Source organism: Panthera uncia, chromosome B4 (assembly GCF_023721935.1).
Source record: "Panthera uncia isolate 11264 chromosome B4, Puncia_PCG_1.0, whole genome shotgun sequence".
Taxonomy (NCBI): Eukaryota; Metazoa; Chordata; class Mammalia; order Carnivora; family Felidae; genus Panthera; species Panthera uncia.
In genome coordinates, this window is record NC_064809.1 from 69,840,397 (window position 1) to 69,864,758 (window position 24,362).

Below are 24,362 nucleotides of genomic sequence, written 5' to 3' on the forward strand. Positions count from 1 at the left end.
CTTGACATATAACAACAAAAGCTCTGCTGTCAGGTAATGCATTTGTTTTTATTAAAGGCAGAGACAGTCCTGGGATTTGTTGCAGAAGACAAAGAAGAGGTGTCCAGCCACAAAAAAGAACATGTGCTCTGAAATAAAGTACATTCATAACAAAGAAATAGAGCAAAAGGTAACAGCAAAGGTTGATATGTACTTGCCATATCTGAAGAAATGTGTAGGCAGAAAATCATTATGAACCAATGATTACCTTTCGCTATACAATGGGATTTGAATTAACTTGAACTTACCTTTTTTTTTTTTTTTTTTTTTCCTGCTTGTTATCTATACTGGGTTCCCCAACGAAGAGACTATTCTTGACTGGTAGTATAGAGTTTTGGAATTGTTAGATATAGTTTTATTATAATGTAAAATTCCTAAAATAAATATACATAAGGCATGTAAATTCTGCTTTGAAAAACCTACTATAATACATAAAAATTCCAACTTTAAGAATACTAATAACCCCTTTAGTGAGTTATTAAAGAAATCATGTTGCTAAATCAATCCAGTGGTTAAGTCTCATTCTCATTTCTCACCTGACTTGATCTAGCAGCAGCATTTGATATAGTTCATTCCCTCTCCCCAATAAATTTTATTTACTCACTTCCTATCACATTAATAGTTCTTTCTGGATCTTTCTCCTGCCCACATATACATTCTAGTGGCAATTAAACTATGAATAAGATTTGGGCAACCAAGAGGATGTCAAGGGCAGTCTAGTAAGAGGTAGTAAGAGTATATTTGAAGGCCCAATGTTCATAGTCAGCAAAATGTGTTAGAGGGAATGAGTTGAATGTCTAGGAGGAACAGAGTAGGTAGACAGAGGCACTCCGGGCCCAAGTAAAGGTCATGTTAAGAAATCTGAACTCCATAAAGACAATAAAATGTCATTTAAGGGAAGTGCCAAAAAAAAAAAAAAAAAAGCATGATCAGATATCTATTTTAAAAAGATTCTCTTGGCTTCATTTTGGAAAAGATATTTGAGTGGATTAAAATTACAGCCAGGAGATCAATTAATAGGCTGTTTCTGTAGTCCAGGCAAGCAATGGTTATATAATAAAAGCAAACACATAGTGGTTGGTATGTACCAGATTCTAAACACTTCCATATAATGATTCATTTAAATTCCTCACAACAACCGGAGGGTACAGTTATTATCCCCATTTTATAGATCAGGAAGTTGAAGCATAGAAATGTTGCATAATTTTCCCAAGGTCACTCATCTACTGGGGTACAGAGCCCAGGTGAGAACCCAGGCAGTCAGGCTTCAATTGTGAGCTCTTAAGAACAGTGCTGTACTGACTGCTAGCAGTGTGGAAGTACACAGAAAGAAACACAGAGCATCTTTCAAAGTAGACACAGCAAAGATAAAGGAATTTAGTGATTTGTTAACTTCAAAGATCAGGGAGAGGAAGTGGTCATGAATGATGTTGAGATTTCTGGCTTGGAAAATGTGGCTGATGCTATTTAGAGAAAGAAGAGAAAGGTTTCACTGTGGAGTGAAAGTGGGGGGCAGGCTGAAGAAAGACATGAGTTAGTGCAGGACATGTTGAATTACACTTTCCTCTGGGCTTCCAAGTAGGGCTGTCTGGTAAGTAGTTGGATATATGGGTCTGGCGTTCAGAAAATAGCACTGGGCCCAAATACGGATTTGGTTAAGATATATTTTTTCCTCATTTCCTTTCTCAAAAATAATCCTTCAGAGTAAAGTTCACACTTCTTAGCAAGGCATTTAAAGCTACTTCTTTGGCTTGCATCTCTTTCTCTATCTCGACTTGCCAATAATCACATCATATTTGAAGCCCTAATACAAATGGTAGACACTCAAGCTCTTCTTGTTCCAAACTGGAAATAATTTCTCCTTTTTTTTTCCTCATGGATCTGAATTTATATTTTTCTCAAGTATGTATTATTTTGAACCTTGTAGCTTTCTTCTCTGTTAAGAAACTCAGTACATTCTATCTTGTATGACAGTTGTGGTACATATTTTATCTCTTCTACAAGCTGAGAGCAGTGACCATACCTCCTTTATATTTCTATGCAGCAGATGTCTGGCAAAGTATCTCAAGGTACTTGTGCATATATTCAGAACTACGTGTTTAGGTGAATTTGATTCATTTCATTTTTGTCCTTTTTCTTGATTTAGCTTAAGAATTTACAGTATTTAATTTGAACATAATACTCAAAAGAAGCTATCCCATAAACATTATTTTTTTTGGCCTTACAAGTTCAAAAACCTCACCAAGCTTAAAAATAATCCAGGAATTAAAGCAATCAGGAGAAAAGGGGGCCTGCAAATAAAATATTCTTGTGTGAAAAAAAAATACTGGGCTTTATTCTCAGAGAGAGACATATTTTCAGGTAGAGTAGAAATTATGGTAAAGGGAAATGGTAAAGGCACATTATCTGGGGATTAAATATCTACACCTCTGAGATAAATGGATGAGCAAAAAAGCATATAATTTGTATGAATGCAGTTTATAAACATGTATGTTGTAGATTACTCAACTGCAGCCTAAAAAGTGGTGAAGGAGTACACTATTATTTATTCATGTCTTCAAATATATTTATTCATATCTTCAGAGTAATTGTAAACCAACTGCTGTGGCTTTGTCCACTTTGAAGTGCCTTTTTTTTCCCTCAGCAACAGAAAAATGGCACCTGCTCAGATATAATCACACTCTTAAAATTGTATCCTTCTAAATACTATTATAATTCTACAAATCACTGAAATTATAGTAAATGGATAGTTGTTTAGAAGAAGGATTTTAGTCTTTTTTTATATAACATAGGTTTTTTTAAAAAAGGAATCCTTCAGAGCATTGTCTTCTAAAAAAGTCATAGATATTTATGATAATTATTATAAATTCTATTGGAAGATAACAGTAGAGTCATCTTTCCAGAGTCATATTTTTTTAAATAAGATTTTCTACTACTTCTGTGTTTATAGTATTTCCTTGAAAAGTCTTTTTTGCATAGGCATCTTATACAATCCTTTATTTCCCTATTTTCATCTTTCTCATGTGTTATTTTGAGCGGCTAGTTTAATTTTCCTTGTTATTTTCTGAACACTCGCGAATGCACTAATTATGTTTTGTCATTTTGTCCTGATCACTACTTTATATATTTAGTTCTACCAGGTGACATATCTATTACATATCCTACTATGTATCTACTTCTAGCACAGGTTATGTTCCTAACATACTTCTGATTAAATATTACCTGCATATCTCACTCATTTTATCCATCTCAACCTTTTACATTAGATAAAACAGTAAATTATCAACCATGCGACAAGCATTGTTCTAGGCACTGGTGGCTGACAAGCAAACAAAATCCATGACCCTTAAGGCTTACAGTCCATGGGGAAAGGGATGGATGAAAAATAGTTGCAAACAGAGAGGGAGGGAGGCAAACCACAAGAGACTCTTAAATACAGAGAACAAACTGAGATAGATTGAGGGGGCGGTGGAGAGGGGAAAATGGGTGATGGGCATTGAGGAGGGTACTTGTTGGGATGAGCACTGGGTGTTGTATGTAAGCAATGAACCATGGGAATCTACCCCAAAAACCAAGAACACACTTTACACACTGTATGTTAGCCAATTTGACAATAAATTATATATATATAATCTTACAGTCTATGGAAGATAATAAGCAAGTAAACAAATAATATATACAATTATTTCAGAAGAACTTATAACTTCTGTGAAGAAAAGGGAAGCAAATTAAGTGAAGAGTGTCATAGAAGGATGCTATTTTAAGTTGGGGGTCCAGGAGAAGCCATTTTGGAGGAAATCTGAATTATATGAAAGAAGAATGCAAAGATCTGGAGAAGGACCTTCCAAAAAAGAAAAAAAGAACAGCACATGAGAAGGGAATCCGTTTGGTACATTTGTGACATAGCAAGAAAGCCAAGTACCCATAACATGTAGACCCTTGTAAGCCACTGTTGGGGTTTGGATTTTACTCTGAAGAGAGATGGAAAGGCTCCAGGCATTGGAACAGAATTGGAGCATGCTCCCACTTCTGACTTTAAGAAATCATTCTGGGTGCTATAGAAAAAAGACTCTAGGGGAGTCCAGGGTGGAAGTAGGGAGACCAGTTTGGAGAAGGCTATAGTAATCCAGACAAAAGATAATGATGGCTTAGACCAACATGGTAACAGTAGACAATGTGAGAAGTGGTCAGATCAGGAATATATTTTGAAAATGGAAATTATGAGACTTGTTGATATGTTGGATATGAAGTATAAAGAAAAGAAAGAAACAATGACTCCAAGATGTTGGTCTGGGTCTGTGGTTTAGGGGCCTATAAGAATTAGAGAGTAAATAAAAGAGTTGTATTTTAGTCAGTAATCCTGAGTTGTCCTTAAGAAATCCAAGTTAGATACCGAGTAGGTAACGATATATGTGAATCTGCAACTAATGTGGTTGATTCAGTTTCAGAATGGATAGAGAAGATTGCCAAGTGCCCCAGGATACTGGAACATGTAGTCTTCTGGAGAGGTAAAGGAGAGACCCATAGGGTAAGAGAAAGACAGGAGGGGCGCCTGGGTGGCTCAGTTGAGCATCTGACTTCAGCTCAGGTCATGATCCCAGTTTCGTGAGTTGGAGACCCACATCAGGCTCTCTGCTGTGAGCAGCATGGAGCCCACTTTGGATCCTTTGTCCCCCCCTCTCTCTGCCCCTCCCCTGCTTTCACTCTCTTTTGCAAAAATAAATAAAATATTAAAAATTAGAGAAAGACAGGAAAGAGTGGTGTCCTCAAAGCCAAGTGAAGAAAGTGGTTTTGAGAGGAAGCAATGATCAACTGGTTCAAATGCTTGAACTGTTGAGCAAAGAGACATTAACTGAGCAGCAGATTTGGCAACGTGGAAAAGGTCAATAATCTTGAAAGGAAAGCATTCAGTGGGGGTAGTGGGATTAGAGTATTGTTGGAAGCAAGAGAATGGAGACAAGAAATATAAAAGATTCTTTCAGAATTTTCCTCTCAAAGGGAGCAGAAAAATGCGGGAAATGTTTGGAGGATCAGGTGATATCAGGGAAGTTACTTTTTGTTTGTTTTTATTTCATTTTTAAAAGATGGCTGCTCCTCCAGGCTGTTTGTGTGCTGACGAGAATGATGGGAGAGAAAAAGAGTATTTATCATATGGAAGAGAAAGTGGGGAGTACAAAGGCGAAAACCTCAAGCAGGTGAGAAGGGATGATAGGTAAGGTACTATGGAGGGAGAAATGAAACTTAGTGAAACAGGAGGGAGGGAGGGAAAGCAGCAAATAAAGATATAAATACGAGTTGTCTAGTGTAACTCCTGGTGCAGAAATGAAGTTCTGCTTTCTTGGTTAAGTAAGAAGCAGGGCCATCAACAGAGAATGATGAGAAAGGTAGTGGTACCTGAGATTTGAGATGACAGAAGGTGTGAAATGGTGGTATTAGAGAGCTGCAGGGGAAAGTAACCAAGGAAATAAAATAGGAATCTTGGGCAAAGCTGATGGCCTTTGTAGCAGGTAGCCTAGAGGACAGTCTCCTGTGATTCTTACCATTCAATATTCATGCTCTTGCATCTTCTCCCCTTGAATGTGGGATGGCTACACCTACTGACTCACTTCTAACAAACACAGAAGCAATGAAATGACACATCTGAGACTGAGTTATAGAAAGATCATGGGCACTTGCTTATTCGAGGGGAAGCCAGCTCCCATGTCTTGAGGCAGCCCCGTAGAGTGGTTCATGTGTTAAGGAAACCAGGCCAGCCAAGAACCACATGAGCGATCTTGGAAACAGGGTGTGGCTCCCCCCATTCTCACCCCAGACAATTCTGCAAGGTGAAACACATCCCTGACCAACAACTCATGCAACCTCATGAGAAACCATGAACCAGAGGTATCTAGGTAAGCTGTGCACAGATTCCTCACCCATATAAACTGTGACATAATTTTGGTTGTTTTCAGCTGCTACGTTTTGGGTGTAATTTGTTATGCATCAATAGATAACTAATACAGCCCTCTTGAGATTTGCAGTCAAAAATTTAAAAGATAGTGAGGGAGCGCCGTTGCAAATGTAAAGTGAGATAGTAGGCAGAGGTATGTGTTTTTGCTGTTCACATTCTGATGCACAGAAAAGGGTGTGTGAGGATACCAGGCAAAAGTAAACACAGGTTACGCCTAGAGAAGTGGAAAGGATGGGGGAAGGGAAGAGATGAAATTAAGATGCATTTTCAGCTTTAATCTAAGTACTTGTGTATGATTTGAACGATTTATAATCGGCTTATATTCATTCTACATGTGCGTAACTTAAAGCAAAAGACAATCTTAACAAAAAGGTAGAGTTTTTAAACAAAAACAGTAGACTTCCCCACGATAAACTGCAGAATACAGGCAAAGCAGTTTATCAGGGAAGTACAAAATCACACTGCTTGATCTGCCTCCTGGAATTCTCTACAGGGCTGGAACTGTTCACTCTGGGACAATCACAAGTGCAAGGCAAAGCCCTCAGCCCACAGTTAGGTGGTTATTTGCAAATGCCAGGTTTTAGCCCCTGGCAAAGCAACAGCATCCCCACTCTTATGCAAAAAATCCAGAGACCCCTCTGCTGAAGGTCCAGAGCTCTGGAGCTGCCAGCAAAGTGCAAAGCACACTGAAAACATCTGTCATCCAAGTCAGCTTCACTTTTCTCTGTGTGAAAACCCTTTGAGGTCCAAGAATAAAAGACATCTTATCATTTAAGTGTCAAGTACCGTTAAGTTAGATTCTCCAAGGCTTTCACTGACTGTGTCACTTTAGTCACATTATTCTCATAGGCTGTTACTCTATGAAGGTGTAAATACGAAAGGAGAAAATAATAATTTCTTGTGGTTTGCTGTGTTTTCCATTCCTGTGCCAAACTTCTGATGGCCAATCCTTCTGGTGTGGGTGGTTTCCCTGGCAATTGCTCACTGGGCTTTGTATATTCTGCCTGCTTTTGAAAAATCATGCCCTTCAATAGAGAGTATAGAGGAACAGAGTTGTCAACTCACTGAAAATAGTTCAAAATTAATGGTAAATAACTGAATATAATCTGATTGAATTTTTCACTCCTATTAGATTGAAATCTTCTTTGAAGCAGGGGTCATAACTTCTATGTCTAACATTCAACATTCAGTAAATATCTCTTACTTTGCCAGCCAAGTGGTATGTTAGGAATAGTCCAGAGTAGTGTGTATTGTGAATATTATCCTTGGCATTATCATATCCACAGCATTATTATATTACCTCTACCTCTATTTTCCTTTTATCTTGCTTTCCTCATCTATTTTTTTCTAGCTCTTTTTGGGTCAGATTTATGCATGCTGCCATTTAAAATTTTCATCTGATACTATTTTATTCATCCTAAAAACGCCCTTCAACAGTTACAAGTATCCATAGAGAACTGGCTTAGTGTCACAAATTTAACATATCTAAAAATCAATTATCATAATTAGTAAGTGAAGGTTAGATTTTAACATGTTTCCAATTGTTGTATAAACACACAGCAAAAGCCACCAATAACTTCAACATGAATTTTTAAAATTTTTATTACTTTTTGAGGGAGGGAGGGAGGGAGGGAGGGAGAGAGAGAGTGAGTGAGTGAGAGTGAGGAAGGAGCGAGACACAGAATCTGAAGCAGGCTCTAGCCTCCGAGCTGACAGCACAGCTGGTTTTGGGTTTTGGGGCCCAAACTCACCAACTGTGAGATCATGACCTGAGACAAAGTCAGATGCTTAACTGACTGAGCCACCCAGGCACCCCAATAACTTCAACATTAGATCAATGTCTACTATTTACATCTTACTGTATATTCCTAAAGTTCAAAAGGTGTTCTTATAAACTCCGGTTCTCCTTGTACTGACCTTCGCAAGATTCTCCACTTGATGAAAACATCCCATTGTCATGGTAGCCATCTCTGCACTCACAGTGGTACCATCCAGGCAGGTTAATGCAGTTAGCACGACTGTCACATTGAACAAAGCCATCAGAGCACTCATCAATATCTGTTTGGCAAAGAAAACAAAAATGGGATGTTATACAATTGCTGCTTTTCTCTGCCCCAAACTAAAATATTCTGCTAGACAGCTACTAAATTTTTTAGTGTCAGCAACTCCTTAAAACTGGGAAAACATAAACTCAAAAAAGTCTACTTGGTTGTTGAAGGCTATGTAGAAAGAATGTAGTGGTATTAGTCATAGGAGAAATATCTAGATGGCTTCTTTGTTGTGGAAGGCCTCCAACTGCAAACAATGACAAGAAACCATGTATGACAGTCTTTAGTGCTGCTCACCATAAAACTCTAGCTCTTCTTCTGGACACAAGCTAGGATTGCCATGTGAATGGAGGAAGCCAATTAGGAAGTGGCATGTGTCACTTCTAGGCAGAGCATTCAAGACACACATGTCCCCTTCCCCATCACAATGTCCAGCAATTTCCAGGGGCTCTAAAGATCAGCCTGAGTTCCTAAGTGAGGATGATGTGGGGCACATTCCTTCTCTTCTTGGGATGGACATAGAATATGAACAGAAAAACAACCTTTTTGCTGAGATTTTAGGATCTTTATTACTATAGGCACAACCTACCCACACCTGACTAAAATCTCATTCATCTCCAACATATAGCAATGGGCACTCACACAGCAACATGCTCCATATTTCCAAGAATATATACCATTTATGCTACTTTTTAATGGGTTTCGCATGTTATCCCAGTCAACCCTCAAAAAAAAAAAAATCTTGCCAGGTAGATAGCATATTGAACATATGGGGAAAAAAAACAAGGCAAAAGGAAATCATGGGATTTAAACAAGGTCACCTAAATTTTCATGTTTGCCTGACTTTCATGTGTGTGTTCCTTCATCTAAACAGACACAGGCTGAGATTGGCAAAAGTGTCTAAAAACAAAGAGATCTATGTATCTTGAGTCTCATATATTTTCCTCCAGAGGCTTATTACTACTCCCAAATAGTGTGAGCCCTTTATTCTCCTTGTTCAGACTGTTGAATGATGAGAATCCAATGCCAATCCAAATCTCTTCCTTTGCTCATAGAGGAGTTGTCTTACAGAGTGCCCCCTTCTCATAAAACTCCTGGTTTTCTGGGTACTTTGACTCAGACCCTGGTAAATGATTAGATAGCACAGCATTATCACAGCTGTAGTGTGATGATGAACATATGAACCCAACTTCCATCTTGATAGCCCTATGCCATCCCTGGAGATTCCACTCGCCAAGGTAGGACAGCCCTTTCTTTTACACTTCCCACGCCTGCATTATAGTCCCTGCTGGAGCGACCAGGCATGATGGTGTCCTTCATGTTGAAGGGAAGACCTGCTGCTTTTTAGAGTCTTTTCCCTCAAATCAGTCCACTTCAGCTCAAGAGAATCTACTTCCTTCCTACTTCAGTCTAACTCCAAATTCTTGGAAGTATATATTCCTTTCATTTTCTTGTTAAATTTCTCTTTGTCTATGTTCAATTTTGAAAGAGACAATTTTTTTGAATAAATGAATAAATAAGTTTTTTTTTTAAAGAGAAATAAGCCCAGAGCCCCTTCCCTAAAACAAGGTGCAAACCGTTCTTTCAGATTAGGTAATAGGCAAAAAATATATATGTTTTATATCACTGTAAAACTTCAACATTATTTCTGAACTAAAAATGGTTTTGCCTCCATAGTTCCTCTTCCGAAGAGTTAGTTCCGACTGTCAGTAATTCCTACTGTCAAAATAATTGTTAGTGGTCAAATAAGCTAACCACTGACTTCCTGACAGATAGCTGATGTGGATTGCTTCCATTTACTTAGGCCTCTTAGGTTTTGTGAAACAGCCTATTTGTATTTCAGGAGCCTCCCTAACTGATGAATCTCTGATTATCAATGGGGCTAAAATGCTATGCTCATTTCAGCTTTGTACAGTCTTTTCTTCTAACCCAAATGATGCAGAAAATTGATTATGTCATTTCTTAAGTGCATGGACAAAAGAAACCAGGTTGGGATTTCAGCTTTAGAAGTGAGTGTATTGGAAGAATGGCCATGAGGGGATATTACAGAATATCTCTGCTATTTTAGAAAAATCTGGTCATTAGTATTGGTGATTTGCAAGTAACTATTAATGGAGCAGAGCCTTCTCTACTGAAACAATTTTCACATGTACAGTTAGCCTTGAATTTAGTTCTGTTCTGTTGCTGAACAAGGTTGCAGGGTTAGCTCAGATCTCCTGACCAAGATATGTATTTCAAGTTTTACTTCTCCCTTACTTTCTCTCCTCACTCTTCCCAATCATTAGAGCTGCTCCTTACTGCCTCATGCCCGCTTCTCTTTCTCACATTGCAGTACCCTTCCGTGAGCTAGAAACATGCTCACTGAAGTTTAATAGGAATGCTACGCATTTATTACTTACTGTTCTCAAGACTGGGGATACAAACATATGCTGGGCAAAATGTATTTTCATTTACTGCTTGAGTTTTATTATTTAATTCTTACTACCAAGCAGTATTTTAGAGAATTAATATGCAAAGACATGACCACTCATTAATTTGACATTCAATATTTATTAAATGCCTGTTTTGTGCCAAGTGCTAAATACTGGTAAAACAAGGATGGACAAACCAGAAGTAATTTCTGCCCTGAGTTTAATATACACCTAAATTGTGTTTTAAGAGAATTAAATGTCTAAAAATCTGAAATGACAATCATACAGGACAGTGTCTCCCAACATGCTGCTCAATCTACTAACATGTCACCAGTGGCATATTATTTAGGTGATAATATATTTTAATGACTACACATTTATATTTCTGAATTATTTCCACTTATAGAAAGTGATACTAATAGTACAGTAGTGACATTAGACTCAAATTGAAAAATTGAGAAAGATTACAGAAACAGTATTCAGTAAACATTAAAATAAACATTCTATGAACATAACAAAAATTATGAAGCTGGTACACAAATGACTGAAGTTTAGAAAACACCAAAATATAGTATGAAGCAATTATTCACATTTCAGAAGAATTTTCTGAGTAACTCCTCAGGCAGTGAAATTCCTTAATTCATTTAAAATATAACTCAATTTATAAAATATATAAGATGCATATGTCATGATGCCTCAAATTATATACTCGCTCTGATTTAGGATAGTGAAGAAAAACTAGCCAGATAATATATATTACTTCATTTTATACTTTCATGTTCCTGCTAATTTTGATTTGTGCATGCAAATGTTTCTACTTTGGTGAAAGTCAGTAGAAAAGGAAAGTATGCTTGAATCACCAAAGTATTCACTTTCCACCAGAAGGTATGTGTGTTTGGCTCATGGCTCTAATTAAAGCCACAGCTAAAACAAACAGCCTTATCTGTGAGCTATTTGATGTGTGTATGTAAACACGTAGTAAGTGAAGAGTTGTAATCTGATCCACAATTTAAGATGTATATTTTAACTGTACATGAATTTGAATATTAGTATGAGTTATAAAAATCACATACATATTGTGTGCATTTTCAAACATGCACATATTGTGCTTTCCTTATTGTGTAATACCAGAAAACAATAAAAAAAAACTTTCAAAGAATTCATTTCTTGGCTATTTTCTTTTGGTCACTAACACTGCACATTATCTAATTGAGTTAGATATACAGAGAACAGTAGATCTAGGAAAGGAAAATGCTATATTATTTCATTCCACATAAGAACTACCAAGCTGGAACAAATTACTTTGTAAAGTGAATAAAAGTATTCAAAAAGATTAGTACAGGACATATAAGCTGATGTGATTTGGTCTTGATTATAAGGACCTTAATTCTGTACTCTGTAGGTACATTATATAGAAAACTAAAAATACATTTTATGAAAAACTATCATTTCATTACATATTCTATCTTAGAAAGAACTAGTTCTCAGTTCCCTAGAGACAATTAAAACTTTCTCAGTAGCAACATTTAGAACAGTCAGCTAGTGATGATATTAAAATGCTTTCCCAGAGTACAGAGATTCCAAACTCCAAATAATATTTAGCCATCTAGCAACAGTCACGAATAGTAGTCATACTCCAGAGATTAAAATCGACTTAGATAATAAAAGTGGAAGGCACTGTTGAGGATAGACTTTCTAGAAAGCACATATGTTTTGAAGCAATCATTAAAAACAAACCAACAAGCAGAAAAACAAGGAAGAAAAATATGTGGAAAAAAAACCTCACACACATCCGTGTCTTGTTTACCTTGTCTCCATCAGATATGATGACACAAGAATGGATGTCTTCTACAATGTGACACAGACCACTGGTTTCAACTGAAAATGGCTTTTGCCATCAGCATTTAAAGGGTCACTTTAGGGGTGCCTGAGTGGCTCAGTCCATTGAGTCCGACTTAGGCTCGGGTCATGATCTCGCAGTACGTGAATTCAAGCCCAGCGACAGGCTCTGCGCTGACAGCTCAGAGCCTGGAGCCTGCTTTGGATTCTGTGTCTCCCTCTCTGCCCCTCCCCTGCTCACATTCTGTCTCTCTCTCTTTCAAAAATAAATAAACATTAAAAAAATAAAAGGTCACTCTAGACAATGAAATTATTTCCATGTAAAATTAAATATAGTTATAAAATGATACATTATAAAATGAGACACTTGAGTGATAACTTCTTTCTCATACACAGTAAAAGTTATTTCTATCATACAACATAACTAAGAGTAAAAATGTGCAAATGTCTAGAATCACCCATACCTAAAATAGACCCTAATCATTAGTTTAAGATCCTTTTTATGCTAAGAGAAAACTGATTAGTTGTTACTTTATACAAAAGAAGAGAAAATCCAGTTCTTTTTAAAAATTAGCACACTATTTTTAATGCCAAAGTCAAATAATGAGAGTACTATCATTCATACTCTTTATCATTAATAAAAACCTGACATCATTTCTCATAAAAATAGTACTTGTACTATTTATATCACTGTCATATGCACTGGTAGTTAAATTATATTGATAAACAACAGGCAATTAAACATTCTGAAAACAATTATCAACTCTTGATTAGCCACATGTGGATTATTTGTTTTCTAGATTATCTGCAGCATTTTTTGAATCACAAGGTCATTTCCCTGTCTTTTGTTGAGCTTCTGGGAAGTCTATTTTTAAATATTTAGATGTGAGTTTTCAAGGAATGCAAACTCATTTGAGCATTGTATTACTTTTAATAACTACACTAGATTTGGATATAAAATGTTGTCCAAAAATTTAATAAGAATTATTTTTATACTATTTTCTTTTTGAAAATAAAATAGGACAACATATGTAAGTAAACTTTGAAAATCATAAAAATCTCTTCATAAGCTGGCTGATAACATTGCAGATTTAGTGAAAATAATTTTCATTACTTTATAGTTCATAATTAGGAAGTTAATGACTGCTCTTTAAAAAACAAAATGTAGAGTGCCTGGGTGGCTCAGTCGGTTGAGCGTTTGACTTCGGCTCAGGTCATGATCTCACAGTTCGTGGGTTCGAGCCCCGTGTCGGGCTCTGTGCTGACAGCTCAGAGCCTGGAGCCTGCTTCAGATTCTGTGTCTCCCTCTCTCTGCCTCTCCCCTGCTCATGCTCTGTCTCTCTCCCAAAAATAAATAAATATTAAAAAAAACATAAAAATGCAAATATAAAATACATAACAATATCATTATATTGTTTAGTCCTCCATACAAACATGTAAGATATTCTCATCCCTATATCACAAAGAAGCAGTGGGAACAAATACATGGCCCAAGTTGACACAACAGACCCGAACTCTTTGAACTACAGATCCAGTCCTCTTTCCCACATGAGGCTGACTCTCAAGACCAACACGTGCAGAAACCACGTCCGTGTTGAGATAACTCAGTGTATATGCTAATAATGGGAGTGAATTCCACTCTTAGGCTTTTAGCTATTGCAACTTTGAATATTTTGCCAAACCTCTCTGAGTCTTCTGGTTTTGAACTAGAAATAATACTCTCTCTGTTAATAGTTTCCTGTTTACTACTGTTAACTATGCAAGGCCTCACAGGAGTGGTCCCTGGCTCACATAGGCATTTAGTATGTACGAATTCCCCCTCCACCTCTGAAATAACTCTCCACAGTTTACAAAGCATGTTCACTTATATCACTTGAATGCTTGGAAAAAAATCAAGACATCTTGATTTTTCTTGTGGTTCCTGGGTCTTATTACTTTATCATTTCTGTTTTCCTTTCACAGTCTTTGCCTATTCTGTCCCTATTGCCTAGAATGCTCCTCTCTTTTTCTCATTCTCTTACCCAGTTAGTTAACTATTTCTCACCTGTCTCTGTCTCATATTAAGATTAATTTCCTGGGTGGCTCAGTTGGTTAAAATCCCACACTTGATTTTGGCTCAGATCATGATCTTGTGGTTGTGAGATTGAGCCCCGTGCCAGGTTGTTGTCAAACAAGGAGGCTGCTCCACAGAGGCTCCTCTGTCTCCTCTCTCTCTGCCCCTCCCCTACTCATGCACATTCCCTCTTTCTCAAAAAATAAATAAATAAACTTAAAAAAAATTAATTTCCTTTGGGAAAGGCTTCCTTGACTCCAAAGGCTATGTTTGATCTCCTAGTGCTCATTGTTTTTTGTACTTTCTCCCTTGTGTTCCTTGTGTTTTGCCTTAATAGCAACTGTCATGAGGTTTTTTTGGGGGGTGGGTGGGGTGTCTAAACTTGCAAATATTACACTGACTTAATTAGAGGAACTTCAATTCTAGAGAAAGCCCTCTCTTTTCCCCCCACTTTTATTATTTTTTTTTTATTTTTATTTTTTTAATTTTTTTTTCAACGTTTTTTATTTATTTTTGGGACAGAGAGAGACAGAGCATGAACGGGGGAGGGGCAGAGAGAGAGGGAGACACAGAATCGGAAACAGGCTCCAGGCTCCGAGCCATCAGCCCAGAGCCTGACGCGGGGCTCGAATTCATGGACCGCGAGATCGTGACCTGGCTGAAGTCGGACGCTTTAACCGACTGCACCACCCAGGCGCCCCTCCCCCCACTTTTAAAAACTATCTTCATTCTTTGAGCTTTTTGTCTATCACTTTGTGAATTTCTCACCCAAATCCAAACCAAAACAATAAATGGGGGAGGGGAAAGTCTACATTGATTCTATAGATATGAAATCTTTACATTATTGCATCTTGCAATCCAGACACATGATATATTTCCTCTTTCTCTAATACTTTTTATTAGTTTTTATAGTCTTTGTAGTTTTCTGAAAGAATGTCTTATGCAATTTTGCCAGGATTTATTCCTAAATATACATTTTTACCTTCTTTTTTAAAAAAACAACTTTTTTCCCCCAATTTTACCAAGGTATAATGGACAAACAAAATTATAAGATATTTAAAGTGTACAACATGATGGCTATGTATACATATATATATATGTATATATATGTATATGTATATGTATATGTATATATACATATATTATGAAAGGATTTCTTCCATTGACTTAATTAACACTACCATTACCTCATATATCTTTTTTTTTTTTGGTGTAAACATTTAAGTTCTATTCCTTTAGCAAATTTCAATTATAGTTTTATAGTGTTATCAACTATAGTTACTGTATTATACATTATCTTCAGACTTAAAAACCAAATTTGCTGAGGTAAAATTTGTATACAAAAGCATTACCAACTATTTTATGAGTTGTTACACATTACCACTACCATAATTATAAGATATAAAACACTTCCTTTACCCCCAAAAGTTCTTCTATATCAACAATACTTGAAAATAATAATTTGTGTATTTTCTCGCGTGTCGGTTGGCCTTCTGGAAGTCTTCTTTGGAGAAGTGTCTATTCATGTCTTTTGCCCATTTCTTCACTGGGTTATTTGTTTTCTCGGTGTTGAGTTTGATAAGTTCTTTATAGATTTTGGATACCAATCCTTTATCTGATATGTTGTTTGCAAATATCTTCTCCCATTCTGTCAGTTGCCTTTTAGTTTTGTTGATTGTTTCCTTCACTGTGCGGAAGCTTTTTATTTTGATGAGGTCCCAGTAGTTCATTTTTGCTTTTGTTTCCCTTGCCTCTGGAGACATGCTGAGTAAGAAGTTGCTGCTGCCAAGATCAAAGAGGTTTCTGCCTGCTTTCTCCTTGAGAATTCTGATGGCTTCCTGTTTTACATTTAGGTCTTTCATCCATTTTGAGTTTAGTTTTGTGTATGGTGTAAGAAAGTGATCCAGGTTCATTCTTCTGCATGTCACTGTCCAATTTCCCCAGCACCACTTGCTGAAGAGACTGTCTTTATTCCCTTGGATATTCTTTCCTGCTTTGTCAAAGATTAGTTGGCCATACGTTTGTGGGTCCATTCTGGGTTCTCTCTTCTGTTCCATTGATCTGAGTGTCTGTTCTTGTGCCAGTACCATACTGTCTTGATGATTACAGCTTTGTAGTATAGCTTGAAGCCTCAGATTGTGATGTCTCCTGCTTTGGTTTTCTTTTTCAAGATTGCTTTGGCTATTCAGGGTCTCTTCTGGTTCCATACAAATTTTAGGATTGTTTGTTCTAGCTTTGTGAAGAATGCTGGTATTACTTTGATAGGGATTGCATTGAATATGTAGATTGCTTTGGGTAGTATCGACATTTTAACAATATTTGTTCTTCCTATCCAGGAACATGGAATCTTTTTCCATTTTTTTGTGTCTTCTTCAATTTCTTTCATAAGCTTTCTATAGTTTTCAGTGTATAGATTTTTCACCTCTTATTTAGACTTATTCCTAGGTATTTTATGGTTTTTTTGTGCAGTTGTAAATGGGATCGATCCCTTGATTTCTCTTTCTGTTGCTTCATTGTTGGTGTATAGGAATGCAACTGATTTCTGTGCATTGATTTTATATCCTGCAACTTTGCTGAATTCATGAATCAATTCTAGCAGTTTTTTGGTAGAATCTTTTGGGTTTTCCATATAGTGTATCAAGTCATCTGCAAAGAGTGAAAGTTTGACCTCCTCCTGGATGATTTGGATGCCTTTTATTTCTTTGTGTTGTGTGATTGCAGAGGCTAAGACTTCCAATACTATGTTGAATAACAGTGACGAGAGTGCATCCCTGTCTTGTTCCTGACCTTAGGGGGAAAGCTGTCAGTTTTTCCCCATTGAGGATGATGACAACATCACTCATCATCGGGGAAATACAAATCAAAACCACAATGAGATACCACCTTACACCTGTCAGAATGGCTAACATGAACAACTCAGGCAACAACAGATGTTGGTGAGGATGTGGAGAAAGAGGATCTCTTTTGCATTGTTGGTGGGAATGCAAGCTGGTGCAGCCACTCTGGAAAACAGTATGGAGGTTCCTCAAAAAACTAAAAATAGAACTACCCAACGATCCAGAAATTGCACTACTAGGCATTTATCCACGGGATACAGGTGTGCTGTTTTGAAGGGACACATGCACCCCCATGTTTATAGCAGCACTATCAACAATAGCCAAAGTATGGAAAGATCCCAAATATCCATTGATGGATGAATGGATAAAGAAGATGTGGCATATACATACAATGGAGTATTACTCGGCAATCAAAAAGAATGAAATCTTGCCATTTGCAACTATGTGGATGGAACTGGAGGGTATTATGCTAAGTGAAATTAGTCAGTCAGAGAAAGACAAAAATCATATGACTTCACTCATATGAGGACTTTAAGAGACAAAACAGATGAACATAAGGGAAGGGAAACAAAACTAATATAAAAACAGGGAGGGGGACAAAACAGAAGAGATTCATAAATATGGAGAACAAACTGAGGGTTATGGGAGGGTTTGTGGGAGGAGGGATGGGCTAAATGGGTAAGGGGCATTAAGGAACCTACTCCCGAAATCATTGTTGCACTATATGCTAACTAATTTGGATGTAAATTTTAAAAAATAAAAAATAAAATTAAAAGAAAAGAATTCGTATAAATTGTCATTTTGAGTAAGTGCCATATGAACAGCAACCATCCCTGTATTCCTCTTCCTTCCTTCTTTTTTTTCTTCCTAACATATCTCAAACACCTAGCAAAGAACTGGACATGGTTAGAGATTTATAAGCATTTGCTGAATGAATGAATGGTTCATTTATAATATCAAGTAACTAAGTGGCAAGCTCATCATGCCACCTTTGAGTCTTGCTAGGTCAGAGGGAAATGCAGGCAGGGTGCTAGCTTGAAAGATTCACTAAGATGCAATAACAAGATGGTAAGATGACATTTTCTCATCCTACTTCAAATATTTATGTCAAAAATTGACTACAGTATTGTAGTATTGACCACAGTATTAAATGGAGTAGAATTGGTGAGGATAAAATTAAATAGTGTGTTCATTACACACACACACACACACACACACACACAAACACATACACACACACACACACACACACATGCACACAGCAAAAAGAGCACATCAAGACTTCTAATCAAAGATGGAACATTGAAAACATTTTTAGATTTTTTCTTCTTCCTAGTCATAAACATTTGTTAAAAAAGTATAAACAAAGACAAAAGGCAAAACACCACCATCAGAAAAGAAAATTCAGTAAGTTTTTGTCTCTTCTTGGAAAATAAAATATAGGTAAAGTGATAGAGTCAGAGCAAAGGAATCCACAGCCTAGAGTATATGTGTAATAATGGAGTGCTACAGGTGATTAGGGTAGTAATCTCCACTAAAGATTACCAAAGAGACATGAAATACCACATAAAGCTAATATGAGATATGGTGCTGAAAGTAACTGGTTTAATTAAAAGTTTACTGATGAATAATCAAACCATCCACATCCTCCCACTTTGAGCAAACTGCTGAATAAAAGCAATTATCCCCAAAGCCAGGTTGGACGGTTCTCCTATAAAGAAAATAGATAAGATATCTGGAACAAACTGGGCAGCTAATATAGGCTGTCTTCCTTTGGAACAAAGTCCCTTCATTTCAGTGTTTAGAGATCTCAAATTGTAAAAACTCTCTTTTTGTTCACCTATTCTAAGTTTGCCAGTCAACAAACTTAACCTTCATATTAAAGCTCAAAACCAGTGTTTCTATTTATTTACTCTTAAACATTAATGTGAAATCAAAGGACAACATGTACTTAAGAAAAGTATATAACATTTATTAGAATTACCAAGATATACCATCAGGAAAACTGACACTGAAGGAAACTGAAATAATTTACAGAACAGAACTTAAAATGTTTCTTATTAATATCTTCAAATAGATTTGAGAAGATATTTCATCCATAAGAAAAAGACACAATGCTCTCAAAAAAGGAACGTTCAAAGAACAGGAAGAGTTCTTGGAAATTAAAAATATGATAGCTGAAAAATTTTTAAATGTAATAGAAGACTTAGAAGATCAAGTAAAAGTAGTCTCTTGAAAAGTATAACATAGAAAATAGATGAAAAACATGATTAAAAAACCCACTAAAAACAAAGAGCACCAAACTAAAAGGTCCAGCTTCTGATTAAACACAAAGTTCATACCAAGAAAACAGAAAAATCAATGGAAGAATAATATCTTTAAAAATAACAATAATTGAAAAACTGTGCACTACAGAGTCTTCAGATTTAAAGGGCCCAAATGAAGGTCTCCAAATAATGAATAATGACATAACAGCCAATACTTATCGATGACTTATTATGTTGCAGCCACTGTTCTTTGCAATTTACCTATATATATTCATTTAGCGCTTACAGTAGTCCGATAAGGTAGGAAATACAAATTGTTCCCCATTATGAAAGAGGAATAAATGTAGGCTAGTAATTTTTAAGAGAAGTAAAGTAATTTTCCCCAAGACTACTGAAGCACAAAACTGGGATTTGAACTCAGGTACTCTAGATACAGAGATCAAACCCTCACTCCATACACAACACTGCCTCACAAGTGAACAAAACAAAGACTCACATCTAAATATACACTGTTAATATTTCACAATAAGTATAAAATACCAATATTTTTTTAATGTTTATTTATTTTTGAAGGAGAGAGAGAGAGACAGAGTGTGAGCAGGGGATGGGCAGAGAGAGAGGGAGACACAGAATCGGAAGCAGGCTCCAGGCTCCAAGCCGTCAGCACAGAGCCCGACGCGGGGCTCGAACTCACAAACCGTGAGATCATGACCTGAGCCGAAGTCGGATACTTAACTGACTGAGCCACCCAGGCGCCCCTAAAATACCAATCTTAATATCTTCCAGGGAGAATAATAGGTTACATGTAAAGGGCCAGAAACTAGGCTGGCATCATTTTTCTCACATGCAGCACTGCATGCTATAACACAGTGAAGCAACTATTTTGACCCTGTAAGTCTATACTCAACATAACTGTCAAATATCTATGAAAGCAGAATAAGATATTTTAAGACATATAATTCCTTAGAAAATTATGTCCATGCAGTATTTAAAAAATACTTTATAAAGGACTAAATCAAGACAGAAACTACCAGGAGTTTATTCCTCTCTCCTTAAAATACTTTGCTCATTTTGCAAGTATATAGTTATCTTTCTACCTTACTGACTTCCACATCTTGGTCTTCTTTGCAGATCTTATCTTCTCAATCTCTAAAAGTTTGAGTTACCCTGGGATCTATTCTGTGATCTTTTCTTTTTTATCTACTAGCTTCATAGTGGTTTTATCCAGTACCAGGGCTTTAAATACCCAGATACCATCAATATACTGAAAACTACCTGGGCGGCTTGAATAATGTTCCCCCAAAATTCATGTCCACTTGGAACTCAAAATGTGACCTTATTTGGAAATAGTCTTTGTGGATATAATTAGGTAAGGATCCTGATATAAAATCATCTTGGATTCAGAGTGGGCCCTAAATCCAATGACTGGTGTCCTTTTCAGAAGAGAAGATACAGAGAAACACACATACAAAAAGTCAACATAAAGATGGAGGCAGAAATTGAAGTTATATAGTCACAAGCTATCTCTGGGGCTACCAGAACCTGGAAGAGGTAAGGAAGGATTCTTACAGTCTTCAGATGGATCATGGCACTGATACCACCCTGATTTTGAACTTAGAGCCTCCAGAACTATAAGATAACGAATTCCTGTTATTTTAAGCCACCAAGTTTGTGGTATTTTTTTCTATAGCAGCCCTAGGAAAATACATCATCTTATTTACATTTTCACCCAGACTGCTCTCTTCTCTTCCAAACCTGTTCATTTTCTCACCCAATTATTCAATTTTTCACTCAATATTTCCACTTGGATACCAAACTGTTCCTTCTGAAGTCTTCCCCACCTCATCAAATGGCAAAACCACCCCATTACTCAGGCAAAAAACTTTATTCTTAATTTCTCTCTTTCTGTGACTCCTCTTATCAAATCTATCCACAAGTCCTGTTGGTAGTGTCTGCAAAATATATCCCGAATCAAATCATCACTTCCAACCATTTTCAAGCTTACCAGTCCAGTCCATGTTACCATTATTTCTCACTTGAGTTAATATAACAGCCTAATGAATATCCCTGATTTCTTTTTTTCCTCCCTCCTACAGTCTATCCTGAAGATAGATGAAATCCTGGCATATGGAAGAGTAGTAGTATAAGGGAGGCAAATTTTCATCTATCATAGCAATTAGTTTGTTGGTAATATCTAAAGTTGACTAATTAAACAAAACATGGTATAGACATACTAAAAGAATTAAAAGTGTTCCCTCCCAGCACCTTGTCTCAGGTGTAGTTTCATAAAAGAATTAAGCTCTAATGCCCTAAGGAATTGGTGTAAGCCAGACATTAACTTCTCTCCTTTATATCTGGTATGGTACTAGTCATGTACCATCTTTGGGAAACCAGAGAACATAGTCTTTAGGTCATTTTCTGGTTTTACAGTTCAAATAAGGAACTCTTTCTAAGCAAGGCATCTAGAAAGTGAGTCCAGGAGCTATTGCCTTTCATTCTAAGTTCTTCTGTGCTGTTTCATATCTTTTAAACATGTGTCTATTTTCTTTCACATACATAAAAAAACACATTAAGAACATTCAGGCTTCATTTTAAAAATGTTGAGTATACTAGGATAGCAATTCTGCTAGTAGTTATGCTTAGATGGAGAGAAAAAGGAGAGGGGAGCTCTGTAGAAAGGTACCAGGGCCAGAGACATGAGGAGAGCATAACCAGAATTGATAGCACAAGATGCCACAAAAATCATAAGTGGCTGGATAAAACTACTAAAGTTGAGATTACAGAGAGACAGGAAAGAACGAAGAGCAGTCAATGGGGAGGAAATGAAGTGGGTAGACAAAGAACTATAGGAGGAAGTGTTAGCAGTGAGGTGGAAAGATCACAAGTCTAACAGAAACCAGGGAAAAGCACAAAAAGCACATCAAGGGAGAAGAAAGGGCTGTCAACAATGCTAAGGAGAACTGCTAATTGCTTCTTGAGGCACATTTAAGACTAAATACTTCTGGTTTAACATAGAATTGGAACTCCTTCTGATGTATGAATAACAAGTTGGAAAAAGGATTGAACAAAAAGGAATTCTGAAAACTCCTTTATTGAAACACATCTTTGCAGCTTCTATCCCTTTAACAAGGTAGCTAAGGTGTAGGATATGAGACTTGAAATACTTGAGCTTATTCACTTATTCAATAAACACATATCAAATATCTATCATCTAAAACATAGAAGCTAGATACTATGGGGATATACTCAAGAGCTCATAGTCTAATAAAAAAAGATATAGCATTAGCATAAACCACTCACATACAAGGTGGAAATCATGAGGCCTAAAGGAATAGTACAGATGAAGAAATATATGAATTCAGGAAAGAGACATGACCTTACTCAGAAACTGTGATCAATGAAAAGTAGGCCACTGGAGTAAAACATGGCTGAGCAGAGACTTCCAGATTTATTTCTGCAAATAGTAGCAAATTACTTAAAACATTTATTCATTTGTTACACTGTAATCAAGTACCTACTTTTAAAATAGGATTGCTTTTTTCCTATATTAGATGACATTATAGTTAGGCTCCCAAGATAATATGAATGTGAAGCATCTGCTACTTCTACAGTAATAAGCAGACTGCTCTTAATCAGGGTAAAAACAGTAAAGTCTTAATTCCTATTCTTCCCTGAGCCACTTTCTAATAGCAAGGATTAGATTGTCTCCTTGATCTACCTCAAGATTATTTCTAGAAGGAGAAGAAAGAAGCTGATTTTTCTCAAACTATCCAATAGGAAATAAGATGACTAGAGTGTCTTTGTGTAATAATTTACTTCATGTGTTCTAATTATTAATACAGTGCTAAACAAAAAGGCTTTATGCATTTTGATGAGCTCACTTACTGGCTATTCAGGAAAATGAGCTTTGAATGGCATGCCAGGAATGGTGAAATGACAGTCAAAATAGATATTCTGTATTTATTTGCGAACTGACAAACTTATATCAAGGAAATACTGCTTTGAGCCAAATGAGCTCACTGACACCAATAATCAAAGAAATGGAATACTACAGTTTCCATATATCTGAACAAGAAGTCCTTGGACAGGGCTCTCAGTGGGCCCTAACCACGAAATATACTGATGGATGGCTTCTATTGGCTTTGAGTGTCAGATATCTGACAGACTATCTACTTTCAGACCATTTTATTATAACAAGTGTTTCCATGTCTGCTGAACCACCCATTGGCTTGACGCAGGTTTCTCAGCGGGTGACAAAACATCACATCTCTCCCATGTAGATAATTGAAGGGGGGAAAATACCAAAAAGAAAGCAATTGAGAAAAAACCAATTAACTTCTTCCAATTACAATTAAATGAAACAGACTATGGGTTTTTTAAAGATAGGTTTATTCTTTTTTATGGTACTCTACAACCGAAGCCACACAGACTGACGGCAACTGTTTGGTCCTGTCAATATGAGGTCACTTGATCAAACTTGTTCCTGACTAATTATATTTTTTGTTCACTTTAACAACCTATTTCTCCATGATCGTTCCGATCAGCTGTACAATCCAGTGTTATCACGAAAGCAACACCAAATGCTAGATCAAAGCGTTTCTGGTCCTGAGTGTCTGACCTTATGGGCTGAGCCTAATTCCATGCTTGGGTACAGTATTTTAAAAAGAAAACTAATCCATTAGTCCACATTTTAATGATTATCTTATATAAGGGAGTAGGAGAGGAAGAGTAACCGATGGTTGTTTGACTACTAAGTTCCAGGTATTTTATCTATCTTTTTGTATCCAGTTTCCATCCCATCATTACTTACTTACTCATTTACTTACACACACACACACACACACACACACACACACACACACTTTAAAAATTTATGTAGTGATAGGAGAAATGATATGAATGAACTCAAAAGAAAAAC

At 36.6% G+C, this 24,362-nt stretch overlaps 1 protein-coding gene across 1 annotated transcript in view; it reads right to left on the reverse strand.

The window, feature by feature from the left end:
* The window catches only part of NELL2 (neural EGFL like 2), a 341,519-nt gene that overhangs the window by 14,965 nt on the left and 302,192 nt on the right, over positions 1-24,362 (reverse strand). The window contains exon 17 of the mRNA XM_049625335.1: positions 7,907-8,047. Within this exon, the coding sequence (XP_049481292.1) occupies positions 7,907-8,047 (141 nt within the window). The remainder of the gene's footprint in view (positions 1-7,906; positions 8,048-24,362) is intronic.